The sequence below is a fragment of the Trifolium pratense genome, linkage group LG1, assembly GCF_020283565.1.
Source record: "Trifolium pratense cultivar HEN17-A07 linkage group LG1, ARS_RC_1.1, whole genome shotgun sequence".
In the NCBI taxonomy this organism is placed as follows: domain Eukaryota; kingdom Viridiplantae; phylum Streptophyta; class Magnoliopsida; order Fabales; family Fabaceae; genus Trifolium; species Trifolium pratense.
Genome location: NC_060059.1, coordinates 24,807,386 through 24,823,555, shown reverse-complemented (window position 1 = coordinate 24,823,555; position 16,170 = coordinate 24,807,386). Strand labels below are relative to the sequence as shown.

Here is a 16,170-nt window from a genome sequence, read left to right as displayed (position 1 = left end):
TATCAAATAGTCTAGTCTAGAATATAATAGGGAACATACATAAGATACATTAAATTTACAACCGAAAGTTTTGTTCAAGCACGAATACAACATAAGTTACATTATCATGATCCAAGAAGTACTTGACTTAACACATCAGTCCTCCCGACACAGGTATCACAAATAAAACAGTACATAGTACTTGAAGTTCAAGAGAAGGATCACATAACAACTTGTAGAAAATATGCGAAAATAAACATAAGTCCTAAGGTCTTCAAGCTAGTCACTCCATAGCTTTCTTACCTCGATCACCCTGCTTATCTGAAATCAATAAATAGCAGGGGTGAGACTATTAAGCCTCAGTAGGTTTCTACTATCCAACTAAGGTGGTGACTACACCGGGGTACCTGATTCAGTCAATCCAATAAACAACCAGTTCATATTCAATAACATAAATAATGATGTAGCACAAATTATTATCTTGTTCGTTTTACCAATAGGACACTCTGAGGTAAGCCGGTCTCAGAGGCCTCACAAATCCGTCTGCGATAATAAAGTATCGACACGGCAACAGCTTACATTTTTATTAATTCAAGATTGGATTCCAAATTGAATCCCAAAATAGCATAGCTATCCAAAACGTGATACCAAAGTATCACACATAACGATTGACTGAGTTCCACAATTAAGTGTCATAATTATCTAACCAACATAACCCGTTCCGGGGAAGTTCCTAAATAATCCCTAAGGATTCATGCATAACATTTCTAAGTTCCTCCATTATACCAAATTTCATACAGTTGTGTGTAGCCAAAGTTACATTTAATAAGTTGTGAGTTGATGTATTATGAATTTGGGAATCAAGTAGGCCTTAAAAACCAGGTTCTTGAAGTGCAGGACTTGGGTTAAGAACAAAACAGATTTTTGAGTGCAGGAGGCAGGTAAATCGATTTACCTGAGGGGGTAAATCGATTTACCCTGGCTAAAACTCGTTTTCCAGAAACTCCCAGGACCTGGTAAATCGATTTACATCACAGGGTAAATCGATTTACCAGTGTTAAAATTGGTTTTTCCTGCAACTTGAACCAGACAAATTCAAAGAGTAGCACAACCTATTCATTTCCCAATTCATAACACAATCAGTTAACAAATCATCAAGCATAAATTAGCACAACCTACATACATCAATTCCTAATGAAACCCACCTGAATTGGTGTTTGATTCTAGCTCTGAAACTTGGTCACAAATCTGAATTGAGAGTTTCAACTTCCTCTTGAGCTTTGGCCTTCAATTCCACTTCCTAAAACACCACAAGAACACAAATAAGCCCAATCCCATTACATATATGAAAAGATCATGATTTGGTTCATTAGGGTGAGGATGAACAGTGCACGAAATAGAGGGATTTAAGAGGAAGATGAGCAATTAAACTTACCTACTAGAGAGCTTAGGTATCAAATAACCGATTATCCCAAAAGCTTAAGCTGTTAGGAAAGGCCACATCAATGGTTTTATATTATTTCTAACACGCCCCCTCACGCAAGAGCCCACTTGGGCTTGAAGCGTGGATAATGCATAGGCCCACCTACCATATGCTTTTTTTTTAAATTCCACTTTTTAATTAGAAAGTGAGGGGAGCGGGGATCGAACTCTAGACCACTTAGTCATAGAGACTCTGATACCATATCAAATAACCGATTATCCCAAAAGCTTAAGCTGTTAGGAAATGCCACATCAATGGTTTTATATTATTTCTAACATTAGGGCCGAGGATTGATGATCTAAAATTGCTTGAAGAATTTTGGAAAGAACAAGATGAAGAACAAAGAGGAGGCAGCGGCGTGAGAGAGGGATGAGAGCTCAAGGAAGAAAAGAAAGAATCACTGCTTCTTTGTTGACAGGAAAATAATGAGAAGGAACATGTGGTTATAATGGGTTTGGGTTGCCTTATCCCATAGGTGTCCACTAGTATTACTTATACTCTCAATTGGTCACTTAAAATTTCTTAACGTATTCCTATCTTGGTCAAAATTTAACTAAACTACTCACAAAGTTTCCGGTTGATGTATAATTCTAATAAAAGAAATGGGGATATTACAATTTTCCTAACAAACTTCCCTTGATTTGAGTTAAAAAATAAACAAAAAAACCTAACTTATCCTAGCTTCTATATATAAAGATCATAAATAACTATCATACTTTAAAACAAAGAGAGTATAGTGCCTCACGATTCATCGGATTCAGCAAATGGAAAAGAAAAAAAAGATGTTACATCAAAACTATTAGGGTTTGTTGGCAATGAATGTATAGTCCTTGAGTCCTTGCTACTTTTAAAAGATCCATTGTATGGTGCTCTTCATTCAAAGAACAATGTCCCTATTTCCTGATTCTGGATTCGACATCCAAGCTTTTAGGGAAATCGTCCCAATGAAGAAAGTAAGAAGTGGTCGATCAAAGAGAATAGATTACAACATTCTTTCTTCAAAGTTTAAGGTTACTTCTTGTACAAGCAACAATGAGGAGGTTGGAAAAATAATAGTCAATGAAAAAACAAGTGAAGGGATCAAGAATATCAAGAAAAGAAAAGCAATGGGTGAGGGATCAAGGAATTCGTTGAAGAAATTCAAGAATCGTGAGAAAGAAGAGGTGCAAGAAGACCAACCCGATCTTCCATTGGCGTTTAAAGAAAAAAATTGAACAAATGGAAGGTAATGATGTGAAGTTGGTGATCCAGAAGAAATTGACCATGACTGACGTGACACGAAACAACGGTCGATTATCTCTTCCAATAGGTAAGATAATTGAAGAGAGTAGTCTTTTGACAGAAGAGGAGAGATTGTCTTTGGATTATGTGCCTCAAAAGAAAGGGACGCGGAAGCTTAAAGGTATGTCCGTAGCTATGTTGGATACTAATCTTAAACTTTGGGATAAAATGTGCTTCAAGAAATGGAAAATGGGGAAATCCGAGGTTTACAATATCACAGGTGCATGGTACAAACTTGTGGAAGAAAACCATTTGGAACAAGATCAAAAGATACAACTTGGTCTTTTAAAAGAGACAATCATCTCAATTTCGCACTCGTCAAACTTTAGCAACGATCTATCAATCAACACTTCCAATGATACTTTCATGTAATTATCTTAATTTTTTAGTATTTAGACGTTTTTATGTTTCATTTTCGTACTCGTTATTTTAAATAGCGGACAAATTTTAGACTATATTTTATGATGATTGAGAACTTTTTCAAGTTAAAAATTTGTTTCTTGTTTTATTTTGTTTTGCCTTATTACTATTATATATGTTGCTTGGGAATGACTTTAATCAGCTACAAATTAAACGTGATTGATATCTTGATCAACTAGAAGTGAAACAGAACACATTCATTCCCCTGCAGTGTTTGAACTTAGTTTGTATGGTATGGTAGTTTGAACTTGTACATATAAAGATATATTTTTTTTTTGACTAAATATAAAGATATATTTTGATGTATATTTCCTATGTTTTAGAGGGAGTAACTCATGAACATGCATACTAAAATGTTGTAACGTTAAGCCACTAGATTTGGTCTAGTGGTAAAGGATTTGGATAATATTTATGAAATTTTAGGTTCGATCTTCACTACCAACATTGTAAACTAAAAAAAATATTGTAGCGTTGTTTACAAAAAATGTCGTAACGTTCTTGACCGTAACATTTTTGACCAAAAGAAAAAGAAAACATTGTAAAGTTTCGTAAAAATAAGCTAGCAAAAAATATTATTGAAGGGGTCAAAATCTTGGATTCTCCCACATCTCTACATTTATAGTGTGAATCTAACTACTAATTTATTAGAAATAAAAAAATGTTGTAACAGAATAGTAGTATCTCCTAGTTTTTCAGTGACATATCTCCTAATTAAATTAGGTAAATAATTTCCATGAACACACATATCAATTGATAAAAATATTACAATATATAGAAGTGGTTTTCGAATTTTGAACCAAAAATTCTCTACTTATTCACTCAAAAAGTCCATAAATTTACTCAACAAAAATATGCTAATAATTATGTTCCAATGGCATCTGTACAAATAAATGTCTGTAGGCCGCTATAGTAAATTAGGGAGAGTTTGTCTAACATATGAACAACAATTTGCACATGATAGACAAACACAATTTTTTTTTGTCAAGTAATTTAGTGGATAAAAATTTCACCATAGATAAGTGGAGTGTTTGGTGCTCGAACCGCGATCTTGTATATATAATGCAGTGTTTCAACTAGCTAAGCTAACATGAGGACATATTACTGTGAAAATATTGTGAATTTTCATAAGAAACATATTCGGCATTCTAAAATTGATTAATAGCAATCTTGCATGTCGAGTCATGCTCTTTCTAATTGATCAAAATGTCAATTATTACGGTTAATTTTCAGTTGATTAAAGTCATTCCAAGCAACATACATAAACAATAAATCAAAATAAAAAATAAAATAAAACAAGACACAATTTTTTAACGTGAAAAACTCTTCTTAATCATAAAACAAAACCTAGTTTAAAATTTGTCCACTATTTAAAATAACAAATAGCCAAATAAGCATAAAAATGTCTAAATACTAGGAAATTAAGATGATTATAAATAAAAAGTATTTGAAGCATCGATCGATAGATTTTTGCTAAAGTTTGACTAGTGCAAAATTGAGATGACCGTTGCATCTAAAAGACCAAAGTTGTATCTTCCGAGATTCTTCCAAGTGATTTCTACTACAAGTTTGTACCATCCACCCGTAATATTGTAGACCTTGGATTTCCCAATTTTCCACTTCTTAAGGTACATGTCATCCCAAATTTTAAGATTATGGTCCAACATAGATACAGATATACCAACAAGTCTCTCTTTTTTCTTTTGAGGCACATAAATATTCAAAGACAAACTCTCCGTTGGCGTCAAAATAATACTCTCTTCGATCTTCTTATCTATTGGAATAGATAAGCGGCCGTCGTCTCCGTTCACGTCACTCATGGTCAATTTTTTCTGGATCACCAACTTCACGTCAACACCTTTCATTTGTTCAATCTTTTCTTTAAACACCAATGGAAGACTGGGTTTTTCTTCTTCCATTTGCTGAAACCGATGAATCTTGAGTCACTATTCTTTTTGTTTGCTGCAAAGTGAGACCTTCTATTATATCATAGTTATTTAAGAAACAGATTATCTTTATTTATAGAATCTAGATAAGTTGGTTAGGAAAGAAGATATACTTATCTTCTTTTGTTTCCTGTTTTTTTTTTTTAATAACTTTTTTGGAAGTTATTTCAAATTATTTTTTATTAGATAAATTTGAATTTTCCTTAATATTAGTTGATTGTTATTGGATATGTTTCCTACTCTATCTTTTTTGTTTCTTAGCACGGTTAACATTATAATTAAAGAGTCACGTCAAATGTAGACTATTCAAATTTGTTTAATCAAAGGTCAATATTTATATTCATTTAACTATTTTTTTGTTATCGTGATATTGATACGAAATTTTAACCGCCGTTAGTGATAATTAATCTCCGTCGGAGAACCTGTGGGAGACACAAGGTTGGTTCTCCCCTCCCAACCAAATTTTCTTGGTATGCATGAGCCAAGAATCGAACCCCTGATCATATGCTTAAGGGAACCAAAAGCCTTACCACTTGGACTAATTCATTGTTGGTTGTTCATTCTCAGCTGGTTAAGATAGTTGAGCTAAGGGTTAAGGAGCAAGAGGTCCAGGGTTCAAGTTCTAGCAAAGGAGAAAAAAACTAACATAATATTGTAATACTAACAACTAACATTGCTTATCAAAAAAAAAAACAATAATTAGTTTTGTTAAATCTATATGAAATATTTATTTTCCAAAAATAAAGATAATGTTAATTCTCTTGAGAATTCTTTCCTCCAAATATGTTCGTTTCGTTGGAACTACTATGCTTAATGCCTCGTGTCCATCCATATATCTTGCATCATTTTTTATTTTTTTTTAAGTTTCTTTGTTTAATGAACAGAAAAGGGATTGTACAACTCGTTCCGTCAAAAAAAAAAAAAAAAAAACACCAAGCGTTGTTGATAATTTGGTTTACCAAGCATTAATAATTTAAGGCAAATGCTAACTAGTGTTCCTGAGGCGTTAGTGATAAGTGTCAAAAAGCAGTAATTTTACTTATATATTTTAAGCATTTATTGACTTATTTTATAAAGTTATTTGAAGTAAAAACCTCAACTAATTATAAATATTAGTCTTTACTAGCAACTTAGTATTTTAGCTATTTTCACCTATTTCTAGTCACTTTTATAGGTTTTTATGAGATTGATGATAAGTGTCAATTTTACTTATAAATGATTTAAATTAAAGACACTTATTTAAATATTGATATATCTCCTAATTTATAATAGATACTATATATTATTTTATTAGTTATATTTATTATTGCATTTATATATATTTACATAACAGGTGTAAAACAAACAAAAAAAAAGAAGAAAGTAGAAGCTGAAAAGAGGCGGTCAAGTGGTCCAAGTAGTCACCCACCACTTTGATGTTTCTTAATAGCAAAGACTTTGCATACTTAATTGTTAAGTTTCAAATCCTATAAAAGGGTTCAGTAGCCATTCCATTCATTCTTACAAACACGCAAGGCTTCAATGAACCAGTGGGGGAAGGAAGAAAATTCCTTGGAGGCAGAGAGTGATCAAAAGAGGAGCGGCGGAATCATCGATGTCAGTTTTCCATCTCTTCTAGTTGTGTATTGTAACGTTGCTTTGTGTAATTAATTCTCTCTGTTATTAGGATTAGATTTAGTTAGTTATGACTCTAGTGTAATCTTTTAATCTGGCTGGTTATATATATCTCTATTTTGTTTATGTTGACGATTTATTTATGTGCTTAATGTTTTTTCGACGTAAAACTCCGAAATTGATATTTTGATTTAGAAAGTGCTAGACATAGCCTTTTTGCAAAGAGGCACCAATAATCCTGCAAAACGTAGTAGATTATTTGATTTAGAAAGTGCTAGACATAGCCTTTTACGCAATATATATCTTACATAGATGCCATAAAGATATAGACACATAAGATGCAAAGACTTTCAACCCAATGGTTTGCACAAGGCAGTTGGTAATACGAAACTGGAAGATCTAAGCCAATATCAATGACTGTCAATGACAACAACTTAATGCTACAAGCTTCTGCTGTGGCAGAGTTCAGGAAAGAGTCGAACCCATTGTGAGTCTATTGTAGGTAACCCTACCTTATATGCGCAAGAGGCTGATTCTACAACCCAATTCAAACTTGTGACCTACTAGTTACACAACCAAAATTCTAACTATTACACCAAGTATCCCCTTTTAAATTATTATTAATTATAAATTCAACTTAAAAAATTATTCAAGTTCTATTGTCAGACATTCTAACCTTAAATCTGAGCAGTTTACCGCAAGAGTTCTTCCATCAAGCCTGAACTAAAACTTTCCTGCCATATATATAGTAGACTCCGTGATACCTACCTCACAACTCACCAATCTACAACGTCTATGTAGATCAAGCCACGATAAACTAAATGATGGTAAAATTTATAACCATAGAGCACAAGTTTCTCACAATTGGTGACCAGATACAGTGAATAGGCTATATTTGCTTCAATCAGAGAAAATCCACAATTGTATCAGATGCTGATGACCCATTAACATTAAAAAAATAAAAAATTAGATTTGAAGCATCAATATAAGATGAAAAAGATCATTAGCAGACCTTCTTTTTGTATACGCCGACTTAGTTGGCCTCTGGTCGACAATGACTCGCCACTGTCAAAAACATCACTGTCCTCAATACTAGCCTCATTGTCTATCCAATCAGGAGGTGAGGGCCATCTTACAAAATTCTCCAAAATACATCCAGGATTCGCAGCCTAAAATATGATGAAAAACAAAACTAACTCAAGACAGAACATTAGGCATATTAAAAATAGTTAGACTTTAGAAGCATTCATAATGGCAAGAAAAGTTCAGTACAAGTAAGAGCCTGACCTTGAAAGCCTGCATATCTGAGAGCAGTTGCGAGCAGCCAGCGCCAACACTGACAACAAAAGGTAAGTCAGTAATCAAGAAATGCCTAGTTGATGCTAAACATAAGGTACTACATAATGGATGCACATCCGCAGTTAAATGAACCTAGCATTTGCAATACTAGTCGCGTGAGAAACAGACACATGATCATCCATGAATTAGAAAACAACATTATGCAAATTTATATAGATTATTTAAAAAAAAGATCTAAGTAGACAATGGTCGTATATTTAAATTCTCAGACCTTGGTCCTAGGAGTAATTGATGTAACTTCTTGTAAGTTAACAGGTGGTAGGTTTAGATCATGCCAAACGATTCAAAAGGCATATTTAATCAAAAAGCAAGATGAGGTTGATTACTTAGTCGAAAGGTTTGTGACATAAAACAGTGAATTGGGATTTGTATAACGAAAACAGAAAATGGATTTAGAATGTAAGGTAACAAACTGGGTCAAAGATGAATCTCAGTTGGTGTACAGACCTCCCAGTCCACAGCACAAACTCCTCTGTTTCTCTGATTAAATCTTCTGTAAGCAAAGGTCCTTCCTACATGAAATGATCACAGATATCTCAGGTATATTAACAAGTTGAAAAGGAAATTATAGAGAACAATAAATGTATATATCAAACCTGTGTGACAGGAGAGTACACAGGCTCGCCAGTTTCCAACAAAGTCAAATCACCAGAGGGGCAATTAGCACCAAGTCGAAGAACACGCTCTCCGGTATTTAATCTGGCATATAAAACAGGGCTTGCAGGAACTCCATCATCATCATTGGCTGATTCTTTAATGCTTGAACTAGCTTGCATCATCATAGAGTCTAGAGATTCAGTCGCAACGATACGGAGCCTCTTCCGAGAAATACAGCAATTAATTACTTGAAAGTGTTGGTTCAGAAGACATGTTTTCAGGTCTGGAATCTCATTCTGAGGGACTCCAGGTATATATTGTTCTTCATACCAAAATTTTCTCAGCTGCATCAGTAAAAAAATAAAATATTCTTCATCAGCCGGTACTAAAGAAGGAAAATTAAGGAGTAGCATTACTGATCAAAGTAAAGTTCAAGTTACAAATTCTAGACATGAGTTAAGATAGTATTTCTTTATTTTCTTTCAAAGACAAGCAGATTTGAAGGAGAAAGAAGTAAGGCAGAAAACTTCACAGGATCAAGACTCATAGGATTGAGTTGATTTGTAAAGCATCTCAAAGTTTCCAATCACGCAACATATAAATAGTTTGCTTCTTTTCCTTCAAGTTTTCATTTTTTTGCTAAGGGGAAGGAAGTAAATGGATGCAAATTTAATAGACCAGAATAAAAAAACATATAACAACCATAATAACAATGGGGAAGAGGGGAAGCACCATTAGAACAAAGTGAAAAAAAAAATCACTATCCTATAAAATAAGTACCCAAAAAAGGAGGAAAATAATAAATAAACTCAATACGGTGATCTAAGATGAAGATATTAATTGTCCAAATCATGTGATTTAAGATGAAGATATTAATTTTGTAATGACAATGCACTCTATTACTAAGATCGTAAGTCCTTACTCCTTAAACAGTTACTTAATAAATATCAAAGAAAGTGCGATCAAAAGCATAAATCAAAACTAGATTCCTAGATTAACAATGAAGTGTCTATACAATATCATAACCAAAAGTTATTTTCGAGTTAAACATACTTCAGCAACAATGCTGCACCAGAACAGAGCCATTTTTCGGAGGGCCTTGTAGTTTCCAACAATTTCGGCCAACTTTACAACAAGACTTTCAGGAGGAGCACCATGAATATCTCTTGCCAAAGATGTTATATCATTTTCCTCTGGATTCGAATCGATCTTCCTTCTAAGGAAATCTTCCTCTGCGAATATCTTGCAAATATTACAATGAAAGTGAAAGATCATCACAGGATAATATGTCAAGAGGAAAAAGTTCAAGTGTAAAAAGGTTGTTTGGCGCAATTACGTCATCACCAAGCCTCCTAAAATGCACATACCTGGATCAAAAAGAGCATTGATCAAAAGCACAACTTTCTCGTCCCTACTAAACTCAGAGGTAAGTTTATCCTCCTTTTCACGTAACACTAAAGCCTTAATGCAGAGAGACTTAAGCCTACCCTATCTCTTGCATGTGAAGGACTTCCTGATGAAGATATAAAATCTTTCATGGACTTTGTCTTACTTCCAGCCCTAGTCAAAAGGTCCAAATATTTTAAGGAAGAGGATAAGATAATTGTATCATTAAGCTGAAAATCATTCAGAACGACAGAAACAAGATTCTAATGTTGTTTGATTATACAGACTTGCATTTAATAATCAAGTGCCTAATAGAATAGGAGAATTTCGCAACCAGAGAAGTAGAATGTGATAACATAGAATAGAACCTTTGAGTGAGTAGTTTGTGGTAAGTGGCGGGAAAAATGAGCAAGCAAAGGAAAAAGAATTGCAAAAAAATTACAACTTACTCAACAGCTATAGCCAATTGCTTCAGCACAGAGGACGCAGCAATGGGATCTTTAGTCGCAGCATTTAGGGCTTCTACAGATGGAATTACTTCTGAAGCCTAAATCAAATATTTCACACACGAATCATAAAAGCAACCCATTTGTATAATTAATTCGGCTAATCAACGAGAAAATGTCCACTGTATCCTTAATTAAGTTATTGGAAAGATGAAATTAACCATGAGATTCTAAACAAGCATACATTACAAGTTCACCATAAGCATAACATGCATTCCTATTCTACATATTAATTTACTCGTCAAAATTGATGACATGAGACACAGTTTGACAGAGACTATTTTGAAAACAAAAAATGCTCAAAGCCCACATTATCAAACTTTTCTACCATCAAAGAACGCTAACCTATAAGCACATAATCAGAAGCTAAATTCTTAAGCTAAAATGTTTCATATTTTCTTACCTTAGCTTCAAGATCATTCTTCACATTCAAAATATACAAATTTTCATCATAAAATGGAATTGCCATGTTTGCATCCCCAACTTTATCTGTATCTTCAGCTTCAACTTCTTTTCTCCCTATCCGAATATTCCTAAACTTCTCTTGCCAATCTTGTTTTATCCCTATATTCTTCGGTCTCGACTTTATAGGATGCTTCGGTACACCACGAAGCTGCAACAAAAAAACCCATTACAAAAATCAAATTTGTAAGTAATTAGTAGTAATTACCACCCACTACAGATAAAATTAAAAATTCCACAAGTAACAAAAATTTAATCTAAATTTCCCTTCCTTTATTAACCTTCAATCAAAACCTAACAATTTCATAATCTAAATGTATACATTTTCACCGCGCTCAATGCAACAATTTGAATGAGGGAAATACAAAAAACAAAAACAAAAATTTCTCATAATTGTGATTACCTTAGATTCGTTCTCGCTGCTGCTTGGAGATTCAATTCCAGATTGCGTTGTGAAGCTATTAGGAGATTGTTTATCTTGATATTTTTCAACAATTAACAAATTAAGTCAATGCTAATTCCAAAAACAAGTATCTTAAAAATAAGAATTATAAAATAAAATGAAAAACTCCCAAAAATGGAATAAAAAAAACATATCCGTTGAAATCTAAAATCATGAAAATTGAAATGAAAATTAGAACCTCGATCTGATTTGAAGTCGAGAAGAACACGTTCCGCTTTTGCAGCAGCGGAATGAAAGGCTGTCCTTGCTTTTGAAACGAAAGTAGGTGATTCCATTTTCTGCGCACTATCTATGAATATGAAGAAGAGCTTAAAACACGGTGAGGAAGAAGTGATTATTTGTAACGTGGATAATTCAATTATAGCTTATTGTATTTAGTATTTGAAGTGTTCGATAAGAGGAGGAACGAGTTGACGCTGATGATGGTGAATTGGTGATGGTGCTTTTTCTAACACGGTAGTGGAAGATCACAATTTCAGTGGTTTGCGAGCTATCGTTTGCCCTCACTTTTTTTTCTCTTATTTAGAGCTTATGCAAACAACTTATGTAATTTTTATATATTATTATAAATTTATCAAGATAGTTTATGATAAAACAGTTTATAAAATTATAATTTTCACTGGTGTGAACTTATAAAATAACATAAAACTTAATTTATATTGCATAAGCTATTTGCATAAGCTCAAAAAAAGCTACGTCAAATGGACACTAAAATATTTATACAAAAATGGAATAAAATAATTAACACTTTTTAATTAACTTTTATAAATAATTTTATAGAGATTAGATTGGTTTAAGTTTTATTAAATTATTCCGTCAAAAAAAAAAGTTTTATTAAATTATTGTTTTACTTAATTTTGTTTGACAAATGTATCAAATCATAGTGGCCGGCCTTTTTTATGTTTGTTTCTCTAAATTCACGTTGAATTCTTCTTTTTCACTGAATCCAAAACAGATGTATAGTTTTTTTTTTTTTTATAAGCAAAAATTGAATTATAAGGAGTACAATGGGGTACTCAACCCTTACAATTCTTATAGCAACCATTACATGCTAATAATGCATTTTAATGGATCCTTACACCAATCTGAAAATACACAAGAAGACTTACTAGCTATTTTACCTATAAACCAAAACCATGAAATATAAATAATCTTGTCTTCTAAGACTTTCCAATTAATAGTTTCTCCTCTAAAAACCACATTGTTACGCGCACGCCATATACACCAAGTGGTGGCCAACCAAATAACGTGACGAGCTTTTTCATATTTCTTATTTTTCAATAAAGCTCCAAAAGAGGAAAAATGTTTCCACCCGTCATCAAAAGAGATGAAATCCACATTCATCCATTTAAAAATCCGCTTCCACAACTTTTGAGAAAAAGAGCAATTAAACAGCACATGAGATAATTCCTCTTGTTCTTCAAAACAAAAAATGCAACATTGCTCATGCGGATTAACAAGGATAGATTTTCTTGCCAAGGCCATTCGAGTTGGAAGTCTAGATAATAATAACCTCCATCCAAAAATGCTTACTTTGGATGGAACATCATTTAACCATAATTGTTGTAAAGCTTTCACTACATTTTCATCAATAGCCACAACAACTTCGCGAGAGTGAAGGAACTCGTAAGTCGAATTCACCGAAAAAATACCTGATTGAGTAAGCCTCCATCGTCTGCTATCTGCGCCATTGCTCACATTAGTCCTGAACCACGCATCATTCTCAATACCCCCAATCTTCATAATATCACGCCACCACAAAGATTGACCTTTGACATTGCTAAGATTAGAGTGCAAAAAATTATCAGCCAAACTCCCATATCTATGTTCTAATAGTTTGGTCCATAAAGTATTATGATCACACAAACCTCTCCACTTCCATTTACAAAGTAAAGCTTGGTTGAAATAATTTAGATTCTTTATACCCAACCCACCTTTATCTTTTGGTAGGCAAATTGTGTCCCAACTAACCCAACAAATCTTCTTAATATCAGAACATCCTCCCCAAAGAAATCTCCTTTGGATACTAATCAATTCTTGTAACACACACACCGGTACCTTGAAAAAAGAGAAAAAATATAATGGGAGGCTAGAGAGTACCGAATTAATGAGTGTAACTCTTCCGCCAAATGATAAATTTCGACCACTCCAAGTATTAAGTCGTTTCTTCATAGCTTCCACTATAGGATTCCAAGTGACCTTTCTCCTTGGATTAGCTCCAACTGGAATTCCTAGAAAACGAAAAGGTATCGATTCTACTTCACAGTGTAAAAAGGAGGACGCTGCGGACAAAAAATTATCATCAAGATTAATGCCATAAAGCTTACTTTTGTAAAAATTAACCTTCAGTCCCGATACTAATTCAAAACTTCTCAACACAGTTTTAAGCGACCACAAATTCTCCCACTTCCCTTCACCTACTAGAACGGTATCATCTGCAAATTGAAGAGTGTGAAACTGTAAGTCATCACGAACTTTAAAACCATGATAATTGCCATTGTCAACAGCCTTCTGCATTAAGCGAGTGAGACCTTCCGCAACTATCAAGAAAAGAAAGGGAGATAACGGATCCCCTTGTCTCAGCCCTTTACCAACAACAAAATCCGCCGTAGGACTACCATTTACAAGCACAGACATTGAGCTAGTAAAAATACAGGCTCTCATCCACTTCAGCCACCTCTGCGCAAATCCCATTCTCCGCATCATATACTCCAAAAAATTCCAATTTACCGTATCGTACGCCCTCTCAAAATCAACCTTCAATAATAAACACTTGTCTTTTCTTCTCTTGGCAAAATCAATCAGTTCATTCACTACCAAAACCCCATCCAGAATCTGACGATTAGGAACAAAGGCTGTTTGACAATCTGAGATCAATTTACAAATAACTTTTTTTAGACGAGCCGCCAACACCTTTGAAAGGATTTTATACAAACAACCAACAAGGCAAATGGGTCTATAATCTGATAATACCTGAGGATGATCCTTTTTTGGTACTAGTGTCAAGAAAGATGCAGTGATCGCCTTTGGAAGGAAAGCACTACTGTGAAATTCGTTCAAAAACTCCATAACATCTGTTTTTAGGATGTCCCAGCAAGTCTTCAAGAAGTTAAAGTTAAATCCATCAGGACCCGGACACTTATTGCCATCACTATTCCACACAACCTCTCTAACTTCCTCAACCGAAAAGGGAGATAATAAAGAAGAATTATCTACTTCCGTCAAGGAGTTAAACGAAAGCCCATCTAAAGTAGGACGGTTATGCCATTCTTCGGTGAAGTTATTAGCAAAATAATTTTTTACAAAAGACTTGATCTCATCGACCCCTTGAACCCATTTGTCACCATCTCTCAATGCCACTAGTTGGTTATTCCTCCTTCTACCCTTTAAAGTCTGATGAAAAAATTTGGTATTAGAATCCCCTTCTTTAACCCACTTTGATCTGGACTTCTGTTTGAGTAAGCTATCCTTAAAATGAAGTTGCTTCCAAAACTCCTTATTTAGGCCCTCTAACATAAGATAATCAGCATCCCCATTAGTACTTGAAAGAAGGCCTTCAAACTCATTAATATCGGAGACTGTCTTTTCTATGTTTAGATCCAAATAACCAAACACCTCCTTGTTCCACTTCTTTAGACTCTCTCTAAGAAGTTTTAGTTTTTCTTTCAAGACAAAAGCTTTTTTACCCCTAATATCGTAACTTTTCCATGCTGATTCCACAAAACCATTAAACTCTGGATGTTCTAACCAACCGTTTATCACCCTAAAAGGTTTAGGGCCCCAATTACACGACGAGCTGAGGAGCCAAACTGGACAATGATCAGATATATCACGGTCTCCGATCCATTGCCCCTTAACACCATTCTTCTTCAAGAAGCCCTCTGATAACAAGAACCTGTCTAAGCGGCTCATAGCTATACCGTCTGGGCTGAACCAAGAAAATTTCTTCCCTAGCACAGGTATATCAATAAGCTCCATGTCATCCACAAACTCTTTGAAAAAGTTAACCTCACTCCTCCTTGTAGCAACACTACTTCCTTTTCTTTCGGATAAATGAAGAATAGCGTTAAAATCACCACCAATACACCATTCACCACTATCCTCTCTTCTAAGATTCAATAAGTCTTCCCATAATTTTCTTTTGCCCGCTAAATTACAAGGAGAGTACACATTAACAATGTTCACCCTCATACCCTCCCAATCAACACAAATCCCCACAAAGCCGTCACCATAAAAGATATTTAGCAATTTGAATAAGTCAGAGTTCCAGATTGTTAAAATACCTCCAGATGGTCCTACCGCCTCCTTAGCCGCCCAGTGAACATCTTGATGCCCCCACAAATTATGAATCATAGAATCATCAAAATGTGCCCTCTTTGTTTCTTGTAACATACATAAATCAAACATACCTTTTTTGAGAAACTGACTCAACCTCCCCCTCTTAGCACTCCCCCCCCACCCTCTCATATTCAAGGATACTATCTTCATTTGACACACTTTTTTTGTTGCGCCCTTAGAATTCTACCATCCTCATCTCTTCTTTCATTATTGTGAATGTGGTGAATACAAACATCTTCATCTTCTTCTCCTCCTACACCCAAGTCTCTGGCCCCGTTCCAAATTTTTGACGTAACTTCCTTTTCTCTATTTTTTAAAAATACTTTGTTACAATTTCTA

At 34.2% G+C, this 16,170-nt stretch overlaps 1 protein-coding gene, 1 long non-coding RNA gene and 1 pseudogene across 3 annotated transcripts; all 3 read right to left on the bottom strand.

The window, feature by feature from the left end:
* LOC123906632 lies at positions 1-1,951 on the bottom strand. Of its 2 annotated transcripts, none has more exons than XR_006808955.1 (3): positions 1,415-1,951; positions 1,185-1,279; positions 1-300 (listed from the first exon to the last, which is right to left on the bottom strand). It is a non-coding gene; the product is annotated as an uncharacterized LOC123906632 (long non-coding RNA). The 2 variants fall into 2 exon arrangements; XR_006808956.1 differs by having other exon boundaries at positions 1-386; positions 1,415-1,930.
* A 2,693-nt stretch (positions 1,952-4,644) lies between these two features.
* On the bottom strand, positions 4,645-5,079 carry LOC123890878. The gene has a single exon (XM_045940609.1). It carries the CDS (start codon positions 5,077-5,079, stop codon positions 4,645-4,647), a length of 435 nt encoding a protein of 144 aa, XP_045796565.1.
* A 1,286-nt stretch (positions 5,080-6,365) lies between these two features.
* On the bottom strand, positions 6,366-12,007 carry LOC123906616 (annotated as a pseudogene).
* Positions 12,008-16,170: the final 4,163 nt, after the last annotated feature.

Bases quoted from the DNA above. Each gene is read 5' to 3' on its own strand.
- LOC123890878 (XM_045940609.1), bottom strand. From the start codon at position 5,079: ATGGAAGAAGAAAAACCCAGTCTTCCATTGGTGTTTAAAGAAAAGATT.